This window comes from Spermophilus citellus, assembly GCF_964194105.1.
Source record: "Spermophilus citellus genome assembly, chromosome: 15".
In the NCBI taxonomy this organism is placed as follows: domain Eukaryota; kingdom Metazoa; phylum Chordata; class Mammalia; order Rodentia; family Sciuridae; genus Spermophilus; species Spermophilus citellus.
In genome coordinates this window covers 2,401,168-2,427,325 of record NC_138195.1, presented here as the reverse complement: position 1 = coordinate 2,427,325, position 26,158 = coordinate 2,401,168, and the positions used below count along the sequence as shown (strand labels likewise).

The 26,158-nt window shown below is 32.3% G+C and overlaps 1 protein-coding gene and 1 long non-coding RNA gene across 2 annotated transcripts; both read left to right on the top strand.

The window, feature by feature from the left end:
* Positions 1 to 5,182: 5,182 nt before the first annotated feature.
* Positions 5,183 to 7,511, top strand: LOC308634718. Its single transcript, XR_014019072.1, has 3 exons — positions 5,183 to 5,300; positions 6,472 to 6,564; positions 7,320 to 7,511. It is a non-coding gene; the product is annotated as an uncharacterized lncRNA (long non-coding RNA).
* Positions 7,512 to 9,110: 1,599 nt separating this feature from the next.
* LOC308634064 (A-kinase anchor protein 9-like) lies at positions 9,111 to 25,984 on the top strand (the record flags this gene model as incomplete). Its single annotated transcript, XM_081267642.1, has 12 exons — positions 9,111 to 9,116; positions 13,456 to 13,608; positions 13,942 to 14,121; positions 14,518 to 15,588; positions 17,318 to 17,458; positions 17,935 to 18,420; positions 18,829 to 18,892; positions 19,025 to 19,146; positions 19,977 to 20,168; positions 20,390 to 20,578; positions 24,026 to 24,170; positions 25,938 to 25,984. The coding sequence occupies 12 exons, from the start codon at positions 9,111 to 9,113 to the stop codon at positions 25,982 to 25,984; spliced, it is 2,796 nt and encodes a 931-aa protein (XP_081123768.1).
* Positions 25,985 to 26,158: the final 174 nt, after the last annotated feature.

Sequence of the window (26,158 nt, the reverse complement as noted above, 5' to 3'; positions counted from 1 at the left end):
ATGTGAACTTTTGGGGTATACCTCACAACCAAACCATAACAACTATATTTTTAATGTTTTTATATGCGAGTTGCCAGAATTGTATACAGAATTTTTGCATCTATGTTCATTAGGGATATTGGTCTGAAGTTATCTTTCCTTAATGTGTTTTTGTCTGATTTTGATATCAGGTGATACTAGCTTCATAGAATGAGTTTGGAAGAGTTCCCTCCTTTTCTGTTTCATGAAATAGTTTGAGGCTTATTGGTGTTAATTCATCAAAGGTCTTGTAGAACTGGTTAAGAATCTGTTTCGTCCTGGGCATTACTTAAATGGTTGGCTTTTGATGGCTTCTTCTATTTTATTGCTTGATATTGATCTGTTTAAATTGTGTATGTCCTCCTAATTCCATTTGGGTAGCTCATTTGTCTCTAGAAATTTGTTGATGTCTTTAAAATTTTCATTTTTATTGGAGTATAAATTTTCAAAATAGCTTCTGATTCTCTACTGTATTTCAACAGTATCTGTTGTAATATTTTTGGTGACTATGAATTTTAGTGATTTGAGTTTTCTGTCTTCATTAGCACAATTGAGTTTATCAATTTTATTTATTTTTTCAAAGAGCCAACTTTTTGTTTTGTTAATTTTTTAATTGTTCCATTTATTTCAATTTCATTTATTTCAGCTCTGATTTTAATTATTTCCTGTCTTCTACTGCTTTTGGTGTTGATTTGTTTTTCTTTTCTAGGGCTTTGAGATCTTATGTTAGGTCATTTGCTCATTGAGTTTCCATTCTTTTAATGAATTTAGCTTAAATAGTGTCCCAGAGATTTTGATAAGTTGTATCAGTTCTCATTTATCTCTGGTAAGTATTTTAAAAATTTCATCCCTGATTTCTTCTTCTATCCATTGGTTAGTCAATAGCGTATTATTTAGTCTCTAGGTGTTGGAGTAGTTTTTATTTTTTATTGTATCAATGATTTCTAATTTCATTCCATTATGATCTGATAGAATGCAGGGTATTATCTCTTTTTTTATTTCATAATTGTTGCTTTGTGGCATAAGATATATCATCTATTTTAGAGAAGGGTCTGTGTGCTGCTGAGAAGAACATGTATTCGTTGATGGATGTAATACTCTTTATATGTCTATTAAGTATAAATTATTGATTATATTATTAAGTTCTATAGTTTTTTTGTTTAGTTTTTGTTTGACTATCTATCCAGTAGTGAGAAAGGTTTGTTAAAGTCACTCAGTATTGTTGTATTATGGTCTATTTAATTCTTGAAATTGAGGCAGGGTTTGTTTGATATATGTAGATGCTCCATTGTTTGGGGCATAAATATTTAACGTATTATGTCTTGTTGATGTATAATTCCCTTAAGCAGTATGAAATGTCTTCTTTGTCCCTTCTGATTAACTTTTGGCTTGAAGTACACTTTATCTGACATGGGGATAGAAACCCCTGCTTGTTTACTCAATCCATGTGAGTGATACGTTTTTTCCCGTCCTTTCATTTTCACTCTGTGGATGTCTTTGCTTATGAGGTGAGTCTCTGGGAGACAACAGATTTTGGGGTTTTGTTTTTTTTTAATCCATTCTGCCAATCTATGTCTTTTGGGTTTATTAGTTTAGACCATTAACATTCAAGGTTATTTTTGAGATATGATTTGTGTTCCCAGTCATTTTAGTTTATTTCTACTTTTTACTTTGAATTAATTTCTCCTTTGATTGATTATTCCTTTTGTATGGCTCCTTCCTTTGCTGATTTTGACTTTTTTTTCCATCTTCATGGAATACTTTGTTGATAATGTTTTATAGCACAGATTTTCTAGTTGTGAATTCTTTTAACTTTTGTTTATTATGGAAGGTTTTTATTTCATCTTTAAATCTGAAGTTTTATTTTGTTAGATATAGAATTCTTGGTTGGCATCCATCTTCTTGCAGAACTAGGTATATATTATTCTAGGACCTCCTGGCTTTGAGGGTCTGGGTTGAAAAATCACCTGAGATCCTAATTAGTTTCCCTCTATATATAATCTGATATTTTTTCTCTCATAGCCATTAAAATTCAATCCTTATTTTCTATAATTGACCTTTTTCTTTATGATGTGTCTTGATGTGGGTCTGTTGTGATCTGTACATTTGAGGTCCTCTTGTATTTGATTTTCCATTTCATTCTTCAGATTTTGGAAATTTATTCATATTATTTCATTGAAAAATTGGGCATTCCTTTGGTTTGTATCTCTATGCCTTCACCTATCCCGATAAATCTTAATTTGGTCTTTTCTTGTTATTTCATCATTCTTGGAAGGTCTGTTCATGGTTTCTTACCGTCTTCCCTGTGTAGTCAACTGTATTTTCAAAATTATATATTTTGTCTTCATTGCCCGAGGTTCTATCTTCCAAATGGTGTAGTCTATTGATAATACTTTCCATTGAATTTTTAATTGGTTTATTGATTTTTCATTTTGAAGATTTCTGGGGTTGTTGTTGTTGTTGTTGTCATTTTCTGAGAATCTCTGCCTCTGCAATGATCTTTTACCTCCTCAAATTTATCTCTGATTTTATTCCCTATATCGTTCTTTATGTACCAGGTCAGTCTAATATGTACTTTCTAAACTCCTTTTCTACATTTCTTTTACTGTGTTGTCTATGGGTTTAATTATTGGATCATCTTGGTTTGTTTGGGCCACTTTGTTCCATTGTTTTCTCATGTTGTTCTTATGTCTGCCCTTCTAGCAGTGTGGATTTCAGGCAGTACAGTTTCTACCCTGTAGATTCATAGTGTCCCTGAAGATTTCTAGTACCTCGCCTTTAAGGAAGAGACAAATAATAACTGCACCCAATACAAACAATATACAGCCTTAAACCAAATAGCTCCTATTAAGGCATCCACAGTTTTGTTCCATTAAACTGAAATGATGTGTTCAATTATTGTCTGCAACATAAACAGTAAGTTTGCAAAAAAGTTTACAGTTTCCATTGGTGGACAAAGAGAGAACAAAAGTCATGTAGGGTGTGATGTTTATGAGGAAGGATCAGAAAAGATAGAAGTTAAAAAATTATAGGAATGGGCTGGGGATGTGGCTCAAGCGGTAGCGCGCTCGCCTGGCATGCGTGCGGCCCGGGTTCGATCCTCAGCACCACATACCAACAAAGATGTTGTGTCCGCCGAGAACTAAAAAATAAATATTAAAAAAATTCTCTCTCTCTCTCTCACTCTCTCTCCTCTCTCTCTCTCTCTTTAAAAAAAAATTATAGGAAGAATGAAGGGAGGACTTAATAGAGGTTGGGTGTTAGCAAGAGAAAAGTGAGAAAGAGAATTCAAGGAGACAGATAAATGAGAGGGAAAAATAAATAAATAAATATAGTAAAAAAATTTTTAAAAGAAAATAATAAACAACAAAACTGTAATGTAGTATTCAGATATCCCAGTCCTCAGTAAACTGATCCATGAAAAATACTTGGTTTTAAAAATGGTAGATATGTGAGAGAAGAAAAAAAAGGAATCTGGATGAAAAATTGAACACTTTTTTCCATGGCAGTTCAAAAGTTTCTCAGCTTCTCTTCTGAGCAGTTAGGTATGTTGTCTGGAGTTTGATGCTAGCTCTACCCTCAGGGTAGTTAGGGTTGCTAGGGTGAGAGGGTTAGTCCTGGAAGCGGAACTACTAGAGCTAAGGTGTAGGCTTAGGTACGTTCCAATCTCTTCACTGCGTGCCTATTGGTCTGAAGATTTTAAGTCATCACACCTCCAAGGCTCAGCAATTGTCTGTTCACATTGGAAGACCGCACCTTGGGAACCTCCTTTAGGTTCTACACATGTGATGTAGGAATCTTTTCTTAGCCCACTACTTTGCCTGCAGACCCCATGAACCCTGGTCGTCATTTGGTCTCCAAACTTGATCTCTCCTTTGCCTGTCCTTTCAAATTCACAGTCAGGCACTTCTCTTCCATCCAGTACTGCAAGCAGCTGATTAGATGGGGAGGGGAAAGCCAGGTGGGTTTCCTTGATCAGTATTCTCCTGTGTAAATATCCCTCCATGCTTGATTTTCTCACTTTGGAACACTCTCTATCACACAGCATAGGTTTGCCTTGCACATTTTGGGGGCCAGACTTTGGTCTGCCAATAATTGACTCACCTAGCTGCAGGCCCCCCAGCCACTGCTTCGCAATGGTTCTTTCTGCTGTCCTCCATGCATGACGCCAAGAAAGCTGGTGGCTTCCCTCCTGTACACAGATGCTGTGCAACACAGCTTACTGAGGTTTTTTGTTTGTTTGTTTGTTTGTTTTTTGTTTTTTGAGCAGTATCTCTGAGCTCTTAAGCTCTCCATACCGCAAAACACCTCTGTTTTCCTAGGAATGGGGGTTCCTTTAGTTCCTTTATTGCTTTACTACATTCACATAGGGATTATTCTGGTTTGTACTTCCAGCTATTTTACAGATTTATTATACAAGATCTCTTGAGTCCATGATCTGTTTTGAGTATCCAGTATTAAATTCCAGTTAAGTCCTTCCTAGTTCTGGACTATTCACCCACCCATCTTGTTGAAAAGTGGCCTTTCTGCTTTTCTTGGTTCACTCCACAGATCTGTCAGGGAAGCAAATACTTTATTCAGCCATCTTCCTGCATTTCCAACATTTTTTTTTTTTTTTATTTTGAAAGAGAGTCTCACTAAATTGCTAAGGCTCGTCCTGAATTTTTGATCCTCCTGCCTCAACCTCCCAAATTTCTGGAGTTGCAAGCATGCACCACTGTACCTGACTCTTTTAATATATTTAATCCAATATAATCTATTCTATATTATTATATGTTTTGTGTCTGTGTAATTTAGATATCCATGTAATATGAATAATATGTATCATATATCTTAGGTATATAAGTAGTGTGTAGTATCAGTGTATATAGTATATTATATTATGTACACTGTTGCTATATAAGCATATCTAAGATGTTATTTTTAAAAGACTTATTAAAAATGTTTTTTTACATAATAAATTTTTATCATACATTTATACTGAAATTCATTAAATGACATAATATTCATTGTTACTTTTAAATGGAAAACTTAGTCAAAAATGTTTTAAGTTACAATACTTGTAACCCTGGGGGAACTATCATTTTTGTCTCCCCACTGCCTCAGTACACATTATGCATGGTAGAAACTTTGGATAAAACACATAACACTATTTTTTGTATACTTTTTCATTTATATTTAGCTTCTCTGTTGATTCAGTGGTAATTAAAGAATCTGATGTACAGAAATCAGTAGTACATCCTGGAAGTTGTCTAAAAAAGAATATTGATCATGCAATAGAGGTATGTTATTTTTAATCTTCATTTTTAAACAGTTATGTACACTGATACTTTTTTCTTACTATCAGTTTTATGTCTCAGTTTTGTAATTATGTAGTAAATATTTGGCTAAGATTAAGCATAAAGCATAAGGATAATACCTTATGTAAAAGATTCAGAATGTCTATAGAAATATTTTCATAGCATAGGAAAAACACAGAGAAAGTTAAATTTGAGAATTTTCCTTCCTTGTTACAGTTTAAATTTTTTCTTTGTAACATTTCTTTATGAACTGTGTAATAAATCAGCTTCAGTACCATGGCCAACATAGTCTTTTCTTCCTCTTATGGAAGCAGAGGGTATCTTCAGAATGGTGTATAGGATTCCCTAAAATCCAAGGTGCTAGGGCTGGAATAATGGATCAGGCCATCTTCCAACAGAAGTAATGATAGAAAAGCCCTTTTTTTTACTGTGCTTGCCACTGAACCACTCTCTGCCTCTCCTCAACATTGTATTATTCAAAACTTTTTTCAAACCCCCAACTGCATCTTCATCTTCACTCAATAATTCTAAATTCTAGTAAAAATTAAAATCACTGCCTATTGCCCTTTCTCATTCTGGATATTAAGAAGAGATATGAGCCACACTCATCCCTTATTAAATGTCTGTTGGATGAAATTCAAATAATTTGTAAATAAACAAATACTTTCATGTTGACAGTATATCTACATTTCTAAAAGAAGATTTATTTTTTTAATTGATAAAAATAATTTGTATGTGGAAAATTGTGTTCTTTTAATAAATACCAAGAAGAAAATTTGCTCATAATTTCATTATCAAACATAGCCACTTGTTAACATTTTACTTAAAATAAATATACATATATATATATATATATATATATATATATATATATATGTCTTATTAATTATATTTAAGTATCCTTAACCCACCCTAGAATTTATGCTAATAATTACAGATATGTAAATATATTTCTCTCTTTGCATCTTTAAGTTTATAATAAGTGTAATTATTTCGTAGGATTATTAGATTAATATTTTTAGTTAAAGATAACTGAAATTTATTTTTATTTGAAAGTGTCCAAAAATAGTGATATTTTTGGAATAATGAGTACATCCTTAAAATTAATGGTATAAAATCAGTGTAAATTGTCATATTTCACCCTTTAATTTAGTTTTCTAATGAATGTGGAATGAAACAAGAAACAAATATGGTTAAATTGTTGGAAAAACAATACCAAGAAAGATTAGAAGAAGAAATAGCTAAGGTAAGTTTATAGTTTATCTGGAAGATTTTCTTGGTTTATAGATTTTCTTGATCTTTGAACTGTCAAAAAAAAAGCATAGATTTTATTGATGGTATGTACTTTCTTTTTATTTGTAAGTTTCATATATAGTCCACCAAACAGTTGTATAACAGCATCAACTATAATTGCTGCTTCATAGAATGTTTTGCGGTGCTTTTCATTGAGAAGAACATTTTTTTCTTGATATAGAATAGTAATTACAATTTTTCAGAATGCCACAAGTTTTTATATATGTGTTACATTGTAAATAGTTACCTTGTGAAGGAGTTTGGCATTCTAAAAATGAGGGAAAAGTTATGAAGAGAAAAAGTGGTTGTATTACCCTGATAAATTATTGCAATGTTAGATAATAACTACAGATACTGATGGAGGATTGTCACGGAACATTATCACTCATGGCCAAGTGAATTTTTTTGGAAGGGGAAATATAAAGACTTTTATTCTTTTTATTTTTGTACTGAGAATTTATTGATGTTATAGTTAGAAAAATTTTGCTTGTTTTATTTTAAAAGTCAGGCAGTAAAACACTTTGATGTTAAATTTATTGAAAAATAGCCTATCTCTGTATCACTTTATCAGAGGATTTATTTTTGTTTTTAAAACTATGAGGCCAGGCTTTTTTCTAATTCATATAATTTTGAATAATGACCCACTTTTTAAATCCAGCTGGTATTTATAAATCTAATCCTTTTTGTTTGATTGATTGATTTCTTTAGGTCATTGTGTCAATGAGCGTTGCATTTGCTCACCAAACTGAACTATCTAGACTATCAAAGGGAAAAGAAAATACTATGTCATCAAAACAAGCACTTACTTTCTGTCAGCAAAATGAAAAACATTATTTTAATGAAATGAAATTATCTCAGGATCAAATTGATCTTCAGACCTCTGATGCATTGGACATGAAATTTAAAGAGGAATTTAAGCCACTTAGTAAAGAGTTAGGAGAAGATGGAGAAGTTCTGTTACCAAACAGTGATCATCTTGATGATATAGTAGAATCAGAGGTCCACCAACTAACTATTTCAGAAGAAATGTTTTCCAAAGACAAAACATTTATAGTTGGCGAATCTGTAAGTATGCTTCTTTGAATATAAAAAAGAAAAACTTATAAAAATATCTTCAGTTTAAAACAGTAGCAATAATGCTGATTAATAGAGAATGAAAGTATGAAGTCCAGTCTTGACTTTAATGTGTTTTATTAATTATAAGGTATTTGATTAAGTGAAACAATATTGGTGTGAAGTATAAAATAAGTCAGATCATAGTATTCTTGGTTGTCTTATGGACATAGTACATGTTAAGTTCTCATTGTAAATTATACCTGACAGAAAAGAGAAAGAGGTAAGGACTTTTTTTTTCTTTCGTGTGTGTGTGTGTGTGTGTGTGTGTGTGTGTGTGTGTGTGTTAGATGTAGATGGGCAAATATCTTTTGTTTTATTTACTTACATGGTTCTGAGGATTGAACCCAGTGCCTCACACATACTAGGCAAGCGCTCTACCACTTTATTTTTAAATGACAAAATATGTTTTGAGTTATTTTAAAATCAGTTACCTTGAAAATATCATTTGAACAAAATGAAGTTTGTGGTCTAAAACCAAAGTATAGACTTTCTCAATTCAGTGCCTAAATTGATCTTCAAGACAATAAACATGTGAACTGATAAGCTTATGAAGGAAGTTTATTCCAGGTTGAGAGGATACCTAGTGTGAGCACTTTGAAGCAAGAAGAAATTTAGAGAGGGAGAAAGGATAATTTAGCAGGTACGGGCTGAATGAAGAGGACAGTGGAGAAATGTAGTAGTTAGGACAAAAGGCAGCATCTATTTTCTCCTGTTCGTGCTATGGGCATTGAGTTTTTGCTCCTCTCTACTGTGAATTTGGGTTTGCTTGCTTTCCTTTTTCTTTTTAAACTTTTCCCTGAGAATTGATAGTATTGTTTTACAACATATGAAGCTTGTGCTTAAAAGATTAATAATGAACTAGGAATGGGAATTTAGCTCAATGTGGGTTTGAATCTGCAGCACCACAAAATAATAATAACAAGAAAGTAACTATAAAGTTATCCTGTGTTGCCCTTCTCCCTCCTTCTTAAAGAGAAGGATCCAATTAGGCATGGTGGTGCATGCCTGTAGTCCCTGCTTCTCAGGACTCTGAGGCAGGAGAATGAATCACTTGAGCCAAGGAGGTTAAGGTCAGCCTAGGCAACATAATAATACCCCTGTGAGAACAAGAAAAGAAAATTTACCTTTAGAGCTATAGTAATTTTAACTTTCTTTGTCTACTAGTAGTTTTCCTAAAACATATAATACTCAACATTGTATAGTAATAAATAATTTTAAATGTTTAAAATGTTTTTAATTATGTTTTTGTCTCTTTCCATAGAATTTTTCTCAGAACATTTAAATTTATTTTAATAATTACTTATTTTGCTTAAATATCGTAGAAGTATTTGGTAATAAGTACTTGGAAATCTGTTTACAAAACTAATTTAGACATCAGCTAAAATGACGGTTCAGTGAATTTGTAGTTCAAAGAAGAAAAAAGGAATCCATAGAAATTACTATAGTTGAAATAATCCATGAGAAGGATCGTTTTCCCATTTTTATGTAACATCTGAGAAGTTCTTGTTTATTAAGTTTGGAGTTTTCATGGAAGCAGTGAGCACACTTTTTGTGTGTGTAACTATTTCTGTATATTTGAAAGGAATTAATACTTAATGATTTATCTTAAATACTGAATAATCTCCTCCCCCAAAAAATGAACCTTCACAACTGGATCTAAAAGTAGTGGTAGTTGATTAAGGATACTTGATGTAGCTTACTAGTTGTTTCTCTTCATTTGTGTGTGTGTTCTGGGGCTCAAAGGGCCTCACACAAGCATTCCATCACTGAGTTATTTCCTTAGCCCTAATTCTATACATACACACACACACACACACACACACACACACACACACACACACACAGGTTTTTTTGTTTTTGTTTTTGTATTTTGAGATGGAAGCCATTAAGTATAGTGCCAGGCTGACTATAAACTCCAAATTACAGGGTTCAAGCAATCCTCTCACATCAGCTTCCTGAGTAGCTGTAACTACATTCATGTGCCACCATGCCCTATTATTTTTATTATCATTTGAATGTAATATATATCTACTAACACCTTAATTTCCTGAATTAAGTTTCTAATAAACATCTACCTTTTACTCAGGATCATAGTACTAGTAGTACAGAACTATAAGAAACCATAGAGAGCATCTGTTAACTGACTTTCAGTTTTTGCAGATAGAGACCCAGAGCCAAAGATGTTGAGTGAATATATACAAATTAAAATAACAGCTGACCTTCATTTACTTGCTTTAAATAACTATAATGAGTATTATATCAGAACTCACTCCCTTACCTATAACTGAATAATGAGAGGTATGAATGTAGAATTAAAGCATATGTCTTTTAATGAAAATAACTTAAGCATTCTATCCTGAAAACTAGGCAAATGTTTTCAGATATCCTATTGAGTATAAACATAAAGATATCTTTATGTATCATTGTAGTTGAGACGTTCAAATACTCCTAAAACCTAGATTTGTATAAAACATTTTTTGAAAGTTCATTAGACTATTTAGAAATGTGGGATGAATAAAAAGAAGAAAACAGCTTCTTATAGGAGAAGGAAATATTGTGGAGACAATAGTTATTTTGGGAAAAGGATCAGTAAGTTTTAGCTCTCTGTAGAACTAATGAGCTCTAGTTTACAGATAGCAATAGTAAATAATAGTTAACTTTGCTGAGGGCTGAGGGCTAGAAAGTATATTAGATGCCTTGTCCCATTAACCCTTAACACTCTCCCTGGGAATAGATTCTGTTCTAAAATCTCCTAATTTGCCAGTGTGTGACCTGATCCTTAAGAGAGGTTAGTACTTAGTACAGACAGAAAGAACTGATTCTGGAACCCTATGATGCTATGATGCCAGAACACTGAATATATTTTGCTTGTTAGTGAAAAATGTTAAAGACTGTCATTCAACATTTATTATTAAGCTGTTTCTGAATGTAGAGCACTTTTGTTCAGTTGTGAAATCAACACCAGACTTCAAGGAATATGCTATCTAATTAGTGGAACATATATAAGTTTTTTAACATTTTTTTAAGTTGTTGATGGACCTTTATTTTATTTTTTGATTATATGTGGTGCTGAGAATCGAACACAGTGGCTCACACATGCCAGGCAAATGCTCTACCACTGAGCCACAACCCCAGCCCCTATACTTTTTTTTTAAGAGAAAAAAACACTTAAAAAATAAAATAAGACTCAAATAGGTACAAATCAGTGTCATCCAAATAGTCTAGATATCAATTGGTAGATAAGTAAAACAAGTTTAAACCTTTCTAATGTTCTGGTTTGGGTGTTGTTATAAGACAGCCTGAAACTAGAGTCTGCTTGAATAACAAGAATGTTCCATAGTGTCATTTGGAGAAACTAAAGTCTGATGTGATGTCTAAAGTTCAGCTACTTAAAATAAAAAAATGTTAGTACTTTAAACCAGTCCTTCTCTGCATATGAATCAGCTGGGGATCTTGTTAAAGTGCAGGTCTTTTTTTTAATCTTTTTTTTTAATTTTTAGTTGTAGAGAAACTAAATACCTTTTTTTTTTTTAAATGTGGTGCTGATAGCTGAAGATCAAACCCTGTGCCTCACGCATGCTAGGCAAGCGCTCTACCACTGAGCCACAACCTCAGCTTCCAAAATGCAGATCTTGAGTGCAGCACAAGATTCTGTGCATCAAACGTGCTCTCACATGATGCCTATTCTGCTGCTCCAGAGACTACACTTTGAGTAGCAGGGCTTTTAAGACATAGAGCTAAGAATTTGACTATTAAGTGATATTACAAGGAAAAAAAAAAGGTCATGTGAGGTGGGGCAGCAATTTTACTTAAATAACTATGTGTATGTTGATTTTATAATACCTTGTCATTAAAATTTGTTATAGAAGAGAATAGGTGTACATACTGTCAGATAACTTTGAAGAAGATACAGTCATCACAATTTTCAATAAACTAACCTGGAAATTATATATGTACAACCACTAAATGTATTTTAGTGTCTACAGAGTTCAATATCAGTGTTACAAAAAAAATTTAAGTAGAGGTCTTAGACATTAGTTATTAGAAACAGGACAAATTATAGTTTAGGACTGGAACTCCCCAGGTTCAAAAGGTGGTGTCACCACATAGTAGACATGTGACCTCAGGACAAGTTACTCCTTGCTGTAACTCCCTTCCTCAGTTCTGAAATGGGGTTAATCATAGAATAGAGCTCCTAAGGTTGTTACAGGCTTTTTAAAAAATAACAATATATAAAGTACTTTGTACCTATGCCTAGCAGTAATTCTCTATAAATAATAGCCATTATTTAGTATTGATACCATTTCTGTTTAAGAAATATTAGGCTGATTTTTTTTTCCTTGCTGATTTCTTTTTTTAGGCTGATTTTTAAGGCCTTGCCTTGCCTGTGCTAGAATGATTCTAATTATGTGATGTATCAGTATATAAGCAATATATGCCCCTTTTCAACTTTAAGGCACTAAATGATTTAAAGTTGGCTCTGAGCCAGTTACTACTAAACACTGCTTCTGCATCTTAGGTTGCTGTTAATGCAACATTTTTGATCATCAAGTAAATATATGTTTATAAATTCATTTATTAAATATTAAGTAGCTGTGAAGCAGTGAGCTAAAGTGACTGCTAATGTCCTCAAACCCATTTTTTTTAAATAGAGCAATAATTAGCTCTTAATATTCGTCATCAGGTTCATTTTTTTTGTATAACCATCAAAGAGGATTGTTTTACTTTTATTACTAATAATCTATCTTCAAAAATTAAATTTCTGTTTTCCTATAAGTAAGAGCTCTCTGATTTTCTACTAAAATTATTTTGTTAACTTACTCTGCAATTCAGACCTAAAGATCTCTTGACCTTATTGTGTATCTCTGCTTCCATCTGCTTAATCAAACCACAAAGCAGCCAGGGCATTCAATGGATTATAATTAGATATTTGTGGGACTATATTAAGTTAGTTTTATTTGATACTAGAATAACTGAATTAATTCTACAATTTTTCTAAGCTTTTCAATAGCAACTAACTTAATTTTAACTGAATTTAACATAAGAGTTAGCATGTGGACTGCTCCTTTCTGTGACTCTTTCTGCTTATGGTAGAAAATGTTTCCTGGTGTCCTTCTTTAAGGTGTCTTCTAATTGGGCAAGATGGTTTAAGAATGTGCAGTGTGACAGGCACGGTGGCACACACCTATAATCCCACAACTCAGAAGTCTGAGGCAGGAAGATTGCAAGTTTGAGGCCAGCCTCAGCAACTTAGCAAGACCCTAAGCAACTTACTTAGCATGACTCTATCTAAAAACTATAAAATGAAAAAAAGGGCTGGGGATGTGGTTCCATGATAAAGCTCCCTTGGGTTCAGTCCCCAGTGCCAAAACAAAAACAAAATAAACAAACCAAAAAACAAAAAAAAGAATGTGCAGTGTGAGCATGTCTAGGAACCATACAGGTATGGCTGGCTTAGAAAACCACTTTCCTTTATTCTTATGAATTAAGCATATGTACTTTGTAAAGCAAATACAACATTCTTTTTTTTTTTAATTTTTTTAGTTGTAGTTGGACACAATATCTTTATTTTTATGTGGTACTGAGGATCGAACCCAGTGCCTCACATGTGCACAGCAGGCGCTCTACCACTGAGCTACAGCCCCAGCCCCAACATTCTTAATTCTATCTTGACAAACATCTGTGTAAAGTTTTTTTTTCTTTACTTTTCATAATTTTGATATTAAAGATAACAAACTTAGAAGAACAACTAGAGCAATTTAGAGATGAGCTTGAAAATAAAAATGAAGAAGTTCAGCAACTACATATGCAATTGGAAATACAGAAAAAGGAATCCACTACCCGTCTACAGGAACTTGAACAAGAAAATAAATTATTCAAGGTAACTATTTTAGAAAATTTTTTTTCTATAAAGAGATAATAAGTTTTGCTCCTATGTAGTTATAATAAACATTTACTAAGTCCAGATCTAAATAATACTCGAAGAACACTAGCAAGCAAATAGATTTGCATGGAACTTATTTTCTGTTCATAATTAAATTTTTGAGATCTTTTATGAAAATATTTCAAGAATTATTGATCTACATTGTGTCTAATGTTTTTTTTACTTGTACATTGTAGGAAATGTATTTTTTATAAGACTTAATTGAAACAATGTTGTGAAAAATGCCATGTCATTAATACATCCAACTATGATGGTTATTTTTGTCACTAGGATGAAATGGAGAAATTGAGATTTGCCATGAAGGATCCTGAGGCTATCTCTACTCATGACCAGCATATGCTATTTGGGAAATTTGCTCAAATAATACAGGAAAAAGAGGTAGAAATTGATCGATTAAATGAGCAAATTAGAGACTTTCATCAACAAATTAGACTTACAACAGATAACAAGGTATACTCATTTAAAATTGGTTATTATCTGAAATCTAATATAGTTAAATAGAGTAATTAGCTTTGGATGCCATCTGTTATAGACTTAATTCAGTATTTTATCCTTTCCAATAAAATGTACTAATGTTGACATTTTCCTAATAGAGAATCAAATACTAAAAGCATAAGCCACTTATGTTTAATAGAACTTCCAGAATGATGTTCTAAATAAGGTCTTTGTTTGATGTGATAAGGGAGGTGTTGGTCTATATTGTTGGTCTATTATTGTAACATAATGTGTCTGACAAGCATACAGCTTTTGTGCCTGATCATCTTTAAGTTTTTACCCTAAAATAAAACAAAATTTTAAAATATGAATACATACTTTTCTGTGTTTCCCTTTTTCATTAACTAATAGGATTTTGAAGAAAAAAATGAACTGATAAGGGATCTTGAAGCCCAAATAGAATGTCTGAAGAGTGATCAAGAACGTTTGAAGAAAAATAGAGAAGAAGAAACAGACAAGCTCAATGAAGTGATTGAAAAACTTCAGGAGGAATTGTCATATATTGAACAGAATATGTTGGTGGATACCAGTACCCCCTCAGAACAAGAGGACAGCTTGAAACATCAGTTAGAAAAGGTTATAGCTGAAAAGCTGGCTTTGGAACAGCAAGTAGAAATCACTAATGAAGAAATGGCCTTCACAAAAAATGTACTTAAAGAAACCAATTTTAAAATGGATCCGCTAACACAAGAATTAGTCAACTTGAAGAGAGAACATGACCCTAAGGAAAAAATCCAAAGTATACCAGATGAAAGTGTTAGCATGACTATAGATGATATCAGCAAAGACCAACCCGAACTGGAAGTAATCCATATTGAAGATGTTCTTAAACCCCCTGAGAACAAGATGTATCTCAGATCTTTTGAAGAAAGCACCAAAGTTTCCAGAAATTTGGAAACGAAACTGCTACAGCTTGAGAGCTCTGTTAGCGCAAAGGACTTAGAACTTATCCAGTGTTATAAACAAATAGAAGACATAAAAGAACAAGGCCAATCTGAAACAGAAATGCTTCAGAAGAAGATCGTAAACCTACAGAAAGTACTTGAGGAGAAAGTAGCTGCTGCTCTTGTAAGTCAAGTCCAACTTGAGGCAGTTCAGGAATATGTGAAATTCTATCAAGATAAAGGAGTAGCTTCATCAGAATTTGAAAAGGAAAATATGCAGAATTTAAATCAAATAACAGAAAACAAGATGGAGTCAGATATGTCTGCATTAACCTTGAGAATATCAGACTTAGAAAGACAAGTGATTGAAATGCATACTACTTTGATTTCAAAAAAAGAACAAGTAGAAACTGCAGAGAAAAATGCTTTGGAAAAAGAAAAGAAGCAGATAGAACTGCAGAAGTTACTGGAGGACAGTAAGAAAAAACTTGAAGGAAAAGAAAGGAAAAGAAGCCCTCACAGAGATTTTGTTCTCAAGGTTAGTTTTATATTTGAGTTTTTCACATAAAATACCCTAAGAAACTCTTTTTTTTTTTTCTTTGCTTATTAAGCTGATTAGTAATTTACTAAGTCAAACAGTTCTGCTGACACCTACCAATTTATACATAATGGGATTTTATTTAAAAAAATCATACTGTTCTTAAAGAACTTTAGACAAACTAAAGAATTTGTTTGAGCAAAAAGTGCTACATGCATTGTGCAACACTCAGAACCAGAAGAGATTCAAACAGTTTCACCGTGCAACAGTGGGTGGTATTTAGAGGCAGAACTCACAAATAAAATTCAGAAATTGCTTGATTGGTCATGGCTAGACCTTGTTTGGATGTGATTTGATTGGTTGATTGCCTATGATTGGCTGAAACATAGTTGCCTACTATCATTGGCTGAGACTTAGTAGTTGATTATACTCTGTTCATTTGATTTCCTACCAAGTTACATTGCAGACAAGTAACATTTCTTACACAGAAACTCAAGGTATAGAGACCAGATTAAATTTAACAATATAGGGTCATTTTATTATCACTAGAATAATGGGCCCAAATTATATTTTGTGATCTTCAAACATCTTTATTCAATCAGGGTTGTCATTAATTAGAATAGTTCAAATAAATATGGAAACATTAAATTTAGCAAATGTCCTCTAGAATTTCTGTGGATATTTTCCCCCTTAATGTACCTCTACTAAGTATGTTATGTCATCATCTCTTTTAAGTACCATAGTGCACCCCATAATCATCACCACCACAATAATGTATATTCATGAGTATTCTATACATTCTAATCTTGCACCGAAGACAGTTTATTAATAGATGATTTTTAATTAATACCAGCACAATTTTTTTTTTGGTTGGGGGAGAGCTTCATAAAATGGTCATACCACAATTTTGCAAAAACAATTTTGGCATAAAATCTGTGAAAGTTACGTAGGTGAGATACAATTATAAAAATATCAAAATATATTCATATTGAATTAATATGAGTAACAAGTTATTAGCTTGGCAAATTTTATGCCTCATAATAGATTTTATTCTTCTTAGGAAAAATTTGTAACTGACCTAAGTCTACTTACAAGATCAGAAATTGCAGTTATTTCTTAGTGTATGACAGACATGACAAAGACTTTTTTCCTTCAAGTTCCCTCACTTAATAAACTTACAATTTCAAGTACCAGAAGTTCAGTCTTACCTGCCCCAGAAGATTAATTGATACATTGGGATTTTATGTCTACTTAATTTATATTGGCAAAGGATAATAATTTCATTCACTATACTTCTTCCTAGCTCATTGGAATTGCATATTAGGTAATAATTATTAAAATAATTATTAAAATAATTATTAAAATATTAATATAACTTTTTAGGTATAACTTATAATAATTATCTTTGAGCTCATATCTTTTGAGGAAAGTAATATAAATATGAAACTTTTGAGTGGCACAAAGAATACTTTTATCAATAATTTATAAATGTTATATATATATATTAATGGCATGATTTGTCTTTCATTCCCAGAAAATCTTTCTTATTTCCTTAAGAATACAAAACGATAGTTCTTAAAATGTTTCACTATTTGTTGAAAGAGCATTTATCACTAAAACCCCTAGGCAGTCAGTCTTGGAAAAGCTTCATTAGAATGTGTAAATGCTTTGAACTTAGCTTTTTTTTTTTTTAAATGGTGTATTTCTTATGTTTTCTACTGTTATCCAGACAACTACTGAGTTAATAAATGCCAGTGGAGAAAGTGGGTTTTTTGAAGAACTTGAGGCTCTTAGAATCGAGTTGGTGGCTACCAAAGAAGAACTTGCCACTTTCAAAGAAAGGACAGAAAAACTTCAAAAAGAGCTTTTGGTAAGACAAGTAACATAACTCCTAATTCATTCATTTCTACCCATCTTAATTCCCTTTCAAAATGTCCTATAGAAACAAGTCCAGAGCCATAACTTAAACTAAATTTACAAGTCTTTTTGAAAAATTCCATTGTTATAAATCTATTCACCATCTCCTTGCTTGTTTTGCTAGGAATCTTTATATTAGAAGAATGCTTTTAATCTCTAGTCTTTTAGTAAAGGAAGCGAAAAACTGCTGTTAAAGAGAACTTAAATCCCTTGAGAAACAAAAGTAAAGGCTAATAAAATTATTTCAATTTTGTAGTAACCTGTGACCATACATACATGCGAAAGTATATATGTATTACAGTTTCCAAAGTGTTTTTCCTATTATTCTGAGGCAAGTGAACATATAAATGAAATTATACTCTTTCCCTCTCCACTGTAAGTTCTTCATTTGATGTGCAAGATTTTCAACTTAATTTATCTGTGTTTCAGGTAAAAGAGACAAATATGGCATCTCTTCAGAGAGATTTAAGCCAAGTTAAGAATCAACTTGATGAGGAAAAAAAGAAATTATCCCACTTCTTAATAAAAGAGCATAAGTCTGAAGTACCAACAAACAGAAACATCTGCTTAGAGCCACTTCCTATTGAAGTAGGTAAAAACACTGCATCCCAAACGGACCAAATACTCAAGGTCAACATGAGCAACCAGACTCCACAAATTCTTGTTAAAAATGCAGGAATTCAAATTGATATACAGACTAGCTGTTCCTCAGAAAAAGTCTCTGAAATAATTAGGCAATTTACTAAAAGAATTGAAAACATACAAGAACTTCATGCCGCTGAAATTTTGGATATGGAATCCAGACATATTTCAGAAACTGAAACTTTAAAGAGGGAACATTATGTTGCTGTTGAGTTACTGACAGAGGAGTGTGGTACATTGAAGGCAGTGATACAGTGTCTGAGACCTAAAGAGGTATTTATTTTGTTGTTGTCATGTGGGGGGAGTTTCCACTGTTGTCAACAATCTGTTTTTAAGCAAAAATTTTAAAAGAAATTTGGGAAATATCTCTTCTTTATACTATTAGAATTTAAATTTCCCCATTGTATTAGATAATAGAGTTCTTATGTAAATTTGCAACTTGTTATGGTTCCTTAAATAATAACTATCTCTTCTTACTATGGTAAAATCCATAAGGAAAAAATTATAGACTTGTTATAAATCATAGATAGTTTCATTTCAAGTATGCTTAGATTCAGTTTTTTTCTTTTTCTTTCCTTTTTTTTTTCTTTTTACAGCATTATAACAGCAAAATAGTTCCTTGGGTTCTGTTTTTATTAAAACAAAAATATTTATGTATGTTGTTTCTTTTTTTCTAATTAGGTATCCTTGATACCTGAATTAACGTATTCTAATGCTTACCAAACTAGAGAAATATATTCCAGTGGTAAGTTATATAAAATTCTGGAATGTTAATTGTATTTGATTAAAACGTGTTATTTTTGTTTGGAGAGGGTATTTTTTTTTATTTTTGTTTGTTTGTTTGTTTAACAACAAATGATTGTTTTCTTTATTTTAGATTCTGGATCAGACTGGAGTCAGGGAGTTTATCTTACACAAAATCAGGGATTTGACACAGCATCAGAAGGACGAGGAGAAGAAGGTGAAAATTTAACAGAATCATTTCCAAAGAAAATAAAGGTATATATTTTAATAAACTTAGCCTGTATAATTTCTATGTTGAACATTGTAGTTTATTTAAAGTTATATACTGGATCTCTGAAAAAACTTGTATAGCAAGAAAGATTGAAGGAAGGGAGAGAGAGAGGGAGAAAATATGCTGCCCTCCACACCCTCCTTTCTTCCAGGATTAGTGAGTGACCAGATCTTTTTGTCAATTCTCTGTTAACTAGATATTGAGGAAAAAGGATGTTGGAAGTAGCATCCCTGGTTGCTCAAACAAAGTCTAGTACAGTCTACCCATCAAATAGAAGCAAAGAGTAGCACTCACCTCATGCTTCAAATGAAAACAGGCTAAAATAAATGACTTAAAAGAAAAAAAATATCCATGAGAATCTATTTCATTTTATTCCCATATTCCACAGATAATAAAATATAATATATTAAATAATTATGTTATGAAGATTTAAAAAATAATTTTTATTATTGGTGTTTTTGTTTGCCAAAATTATAAAAGCAGTCTCAAGGAATGGAAGTTTTTCTCACAGTATTTCTTTTGGTCAAATCAGTGGCTAATCATTAAATCTGGGAAGAGTACATTAGCTAAACTGAAGGAACTTAAGAGATGAAAGCTATGGAAATCATAGACCATCTATTGCAATTGACTTAGCTCTCCACAGGAAGAAGGCATTTAGTAAAGGTGCCTAGAGTTTCTTTTCTGCAGTTGCTTTTCTAAATCTGTTTTGCTTCATAATGCTATATTGCTTAATATTTATTTTTCTTTGTAGCTCTCATTTTTTCAGTATTTGGAGGAGTTGTCATAACTTTGGCTTTTGGATTTTGGTTTCTAGGGATTACTGAGAGCTGTTCATAATGAGGGCATGCAGGTGCTTTCTCTTACTGAGTCACCATGTGGTGATGGAGAAGATCATTCTATTCAACAGGTTTCAGAATTTTGGCTAGAAGAGAGAAGAGCTTACCTTAAGATCATCTCATCTCTTAAGGATTTAATTACCAAAATACAAGTGCAAAGGGAATCTGAGGTACCCAAAGAATATTATATTCTATGTAGCATTGTTATTTTTAATGACAATAATGAACTTTGTAAATTAAATTCTTTTTTATATGAATTTTCACATAAATTATTGTATGTATTTTTGAGTCTGAAAATACATACGTTCTTTTAAATACCTATTTTGGTTAGTGGAATGTTTTAAAAACATGCTTATTTGAAACCTAACTTTTGTTATTTGTACTCTGCTAGGTTTATGATAATTCTCAATCTCATGAGAGCCTCCCGGACTGGCGAGGGGAATTTCTACTTGCTCTCCAACATGTTTTCTTAAAGGAGTGCAATGTTTTGCTAGCTGCATTTCAGACTGAACTGACAGCTCTAGGTACTAAAGATGCAGTTGGATTATTAAAGTGTTTGGAACAGCGAATACAAGAACAGGTATCAAAACAAAATTTTATTTTAAAGAATACTATTTTTAATAGTAATAAGGAAATCAGTTGCTGATTTGTTTTAGAGTCTTAATTTAAGTATGAAGATTAGCATTTTTAACAGGGGCCACTAGGAGTATTAAGGAGAAGAACATTACCTTTTGTCTTATATTAGAAAGTAAGAAAAACTTAAAATTAATGAGATAGTCCTCAAACGTGGAAAGTTAAAAAGAGCAGTAAAACCTAAAGAAAAGAGAAGGAATAAGATACAGTCACTTCTCATTATTTGCAGTAGTTATATTTTATAAACCTACAAGGAGTCATTGCTCCTGTGGGAAATACAGGAATAGATTACTGCAAGCCTCAATCACAATATTTTCATCAACCAGTCAATACATGATCTTATTTTCTGTGTGGTTGTGTTTAAAGAAATCTTATATGGGGAGGGGAGAAGAGATGTATCTCAGTGGTAGAATGCTTGCCTAGCATACTCTTGGCCCTGGGCTCAGTACTCAGTGCCATTAAAAAAAGAAAAAAAAAATACTTTCTGTGTTGTATATTATTCATTAATGTTTAACACGGCAAAGAGCAATCATACAGAAGATTATCTAACACAATTTTCTCCTTAAAGCACGTCACAGATTTCTTGCACTTAGGAACACCAAGCCCTTCACTTGTGGACCATTTAAAACCATGAAATCACAAATAAAAAGCACAATATGGAAAAACAAGTTACTAAACAGGACATTTGTGTACAATATGAGAGCTAAAATACAAAGGTAGAGTATGCCCTTGTTTAACTCAGCCAGGAACATGTGCATGAGGAAATTTAAATTTTTTACTACTCTAACTATGTCTGACAAAGCAATACAAGTATTGATTTGAGGGTTACAAAAACTTTTTATCAAGTAGACAAATCTGAAAACACAGGATCCATTAATAATGAGGATTAACTATAATAAAGTATAACCAGTACAATATAGAGGATAAAACATTAAAAATTGGTTCCTTGAAAATGCTAATAAGAAAATCTTTTCTGGAGAATTCATTATGATTTTTAAATGTTATAAATGAAGATGAGATCATAATTAAACATGCAACAAATAAAATAACAAAATATTATAAATTATTTTATTTATAAAAATAAAAAAATTGAGGTGAAATTTTTAAAAAATCACTTATCAAAATTCATGCAGGAAGAAATAAAATACCTGAAAAGACCTACAACAGAATCAAATCAGTAGTTAAAAATCTTCTCACAGGGCTGGGGTTGCAACTCAGTGTACATTGATGGATTAGATCCTTAGCACCACATATAAATAAATTAATTAATTAAAGGTTTTTGGGCTGGGGATGTGGCTCAAGCGGTAGCGCGCTCGCCTGGCATGTGTGCGGCCCGGGTTCGATCCTCAGCACCACATACAAACAAAGATGTTGTGTCCGCCAAGAACTAAAAAATAAATATTAAAAATTCTTTCTCTCTCTCTCTCTCTCCCCCCTCTCTCACTCTCTCTTTAAAAAAAAAAGTTAAAGGTTTTGTGTCCATCTACAACTAAAACAAAATTTTTTTAAATCTTCTCACAATACTTAGTACCCAGGACTTGTTTTTTTTAAATATATTATCCATTAAAAAGAATTAGGAATCCTTTTGAATTTGGTGATTCCAAGAGTAGAGTAGGAAGACAATAAGGTAAACCTGGAATCCCTCATTTTGCCAGCATGTAAAGAATTATTCAAAGAAATAAGGGAGTATGACAGAAGGTCACAGAAGCCTGTTGAAGGTTCCCTCACTGGCCAAAGTTAGAAAATTAAAAGATCAAACAAAATGAAAGTAACAGATTTTAAAGTTAAGAGTAAAATAAAAATTCATGAGCTCATATAGATGGATATATATTATCACAGTTGAATGCCAGCTATTAAATGTAGAAGGAACAAAGGAATTATAAGATCATACTTTATTCAACAATATAGTAACGATCGATTCAGCAATAATCAACAGTGGATGCTAAAACTAATGTGAAAAAGTTGATAAGAAAAGTAAAATTCCTAAAAGAGCATTTTTAACTACAAAAGGAAAAACAGTAACTTTACACTGGAGAAACCTTGCAAACCCCACCCAAATGATCAGAATCAATATTACCAGTAATGAGGAAAGAAAGACATCGAGTACTTCCTAATACGAAAGAATTAATTTGTTGTACTTCTATGAAATGCATAATCAGAATCCACTTGGGGAAATATGAGACCACAACCAACTGAGGCCACCATGCATCTATTAGACTGGGCACAATAAAAAATAGTGACTCCACCAAGTGCTGGTAAAGAGGGAGAGAAACTGCATGTCACATACATTGCTGGTAAGCAGTGTAAAGTAGGACTGCTACTCTGGAAACTAAATCTGGCAGTGTCTTGTAAAGGTAAACGTACATCTGTTACACAGCCTAGCAGTCACACTTGTAGATATTTAATCAACAGAAATGAAAACTTGTGTCTATTTATGAACCTATTTATGAATGTTCACAGTAATTTTCTTTGTAATAATCAAATACTTGAAACAACCCAGATGTTTTCCAGTAAGTGAATGGATGGAGAAACTGTGATATATTCATACAATGAAATACTATTCACCAATTAAAAAAGGAACAATCAATACCCTAAACTTCCTGTGTGTTATGTAACTTCTAAAAATGACAAAATTATAGTGATAGAGAACATATCAGTAGTTGCCAGAGGTTAGGATTAGGGAGAGAGGGTAGGACTACAGAGTAGTCTCCGTGGTGATTGAAATAATTTGTACCCTTATTGTGGTACATATATATGAACCTGTTCAAGTGATGAAATTTCATAGTACTGTATGCCAAGAGAAAAAATGAGTACATGTAAACAAATGAAATTTTATTAAAACCTATAGTTTAAATAGAATTTTATCCATGTCAGTTTCTTAGTTTTGATAATGTGCTCTGATTATATAAGCTATTATTGGGGAAAGCTGGCGGAACCCCTCAAGTACTTTGACTTACATTAGTCCAAAAAAGTTTTTTTTAAATTAATGGACATGTAACAAAATAACCTGTCTGTACTCTTTAAAAAATTTAAGATCACAAAAGACAAAGGAATGAATCACTTTTTTTTTTCTTAAAGAACTTTTGGCAAAATTTGAATAAACTCTCTATACCAGATAATATTATGATAAGTTAATTACTCTTTTGATCATTATACTGCAGTTATGTAAAAGAATGCTCTTATTTTTAGGAAATACACTACAGTATTTAGAGGTAAAGAAGCATCTATCTGCAAGAAATCTTCCCACATTTTAGACAAGAAAAAATAATGAAATTTTTAAAAGAAAAAAACTTTAGCATGTGTGGTTCATTTATTCTTCAGACTTCTGGTTGTTAATTTTATTATCTTTACAACTCTCTTCACTTGATTTTTTCTTTTCCTTTGTTACAAAAAGGGTATTGAATATCAAGCAGCTATGGAATATCTCCAAAAAATAGACAGAAGAAGCTTATTATCTGAAATTGAAGTACTACATGCTCAAATTAATGACAAGAAAATGACCTTGAAAAGAGAACAAGAAAATGATAAACCAAACCTAGGTATGTTACAAAACAGACTCATATAATTACACAAATGGGTGAAAATATTTCACTTTACATTATTATTACTCAGTTAAAACATTTCCTTTTAGTGGTATTGATTTCTCATTTTCATAACATTAATTATATTGATTACTGTAGTGGCTAGAGGACTGTCAAATTGGTTTTGAACAACTGTATCTAATTTTAAATACAGTAGCCTTACCTTGACCAAGTTAAACAAATTAATTTCATGGTCTCTTTTTGTTTGTTTGTTTGTTTTAATTAGTTATACATGACAGTAGAATTCATTTATGCACTTTGATATATCATGCATAGATGGGATATAATTTCTCATTTTTCTGAGTATACATGTTGAAGAATCATATTGGTCATGTAGTCACATATATACATACAGTAATAATATCTGTTTCATTCTACTATCTTTCCTATCCCCAAATTTCCTCCCCTCTTCTCCCATCACTTCCCTCTACCTAATCTAAGGTAACCCTATTCTTTCCTACTAACCCCCACCTTATTGTGAATTAGCATTCACAAATTAGAGAAAACATTTGGCCTTTAGTTTTATGGGATTGGCTTATTTTGCTTACCATGATATTCTCCTACTCCAACCATTTTCTGGCAAATGCCATAATTTCGCTCTTCTTTAAAGCTCTGAGTAATATTCCATTGAGTATATATACCACATTTTCTTTATCCATTCATCTGTTGATTGACACCTAGGTTGGTTCCATAGATAAGCTATTGTGAATTGAGCTGCTATAAACATTGATACAGCTGCACCACTATAGTGTGCTGATTTTATTTAAGTCCTTTGGGTATATAAACCAAGGAATGGGGTAGCTGGGTCAAAGGGTGGTTCCATTCCCAGTTTTCTGAGGAATCTCCATACTGCTTTCCATAGTGGTTGCACCAATTTGCAGTCCCTCCAGCAATGTATGAGTGTATGCCTTTTCCACCACATCCTCGCCAACATTTGTTGTTGCCTGTATTCTTGATGATTGATTGCCATTCTGACAGGAGTAAGATGAAATCTTAGAGTAGTTTTGATTTGCATTTCTCTAATTGCTAGAGATGTTGAACTCTCTTAAAGCTGTACATTAAGAAAGGTGTTTTACATACTAGAGGATAACTACCTAAAGGAAAAGGAAATCCATAATGAAAGTAGCCATTTCTTTTTTAATCCCTCTTTTTAAAAATTTAACTATAACAACATACAGAAAAGTGAACAATTCAACTCTTCAGTATGACATTATTTTTTAAATTTTTTTTAATATTTATTTTTTAGTTGTAGTTGGACTTAATACATTTTTTTAAATTTATTTATTTTTATGTGGTGCTGAGGATTGAACCCAGGGCCTCGCACATGCTAGGCGAGCACTCTACTGCTGAGCCACAACTCCAGCCCCAGTATAACATTATTATATGAATGTCTGTGGAGGAGACATTGCTTGTGTTAAGAAGTAGAACATTGCCCACGTCCTAAAGCCGCCCCCTCTTTAGTAACTTAGAGGTTATCCTGATTTTTCTTTAGTTTTATTACTAATTTATATATTCCAAAATCATATATGTTAGTTTTTCTATTTTTGAACTTTATCTGTATATTTTATGTCTTGCTTCTGTCACCTTCCTGAATTATCCCAACTTACTGCATTTATCTATAGTTCATTTTTGTTACCATATAGAATTCTCTTGTTTGGATATTCTACAACTTATATAATATTTCATTCTGTGGTTGATTAGATTTGGATTGTTTCTGCTTTTTAGCTATTAGAGTCAATGCTGTTGTGGACACTGTTGCAAAGTGTTTCTAATGCAGTTGTGCTTATGTCTTTCTAGGAGTGAAATTGCTGGGTCATAGGATTCATATCTTTAAATTTATTAGAGAACACCAAACTATTTTAAAGAGTAGTTTTGTTAGGGGCTGCGGTTGTGGCTCACAGGTAGAGTGCTCACCTAGCACATTGGAGGCCCTGGGTTTGATCCTC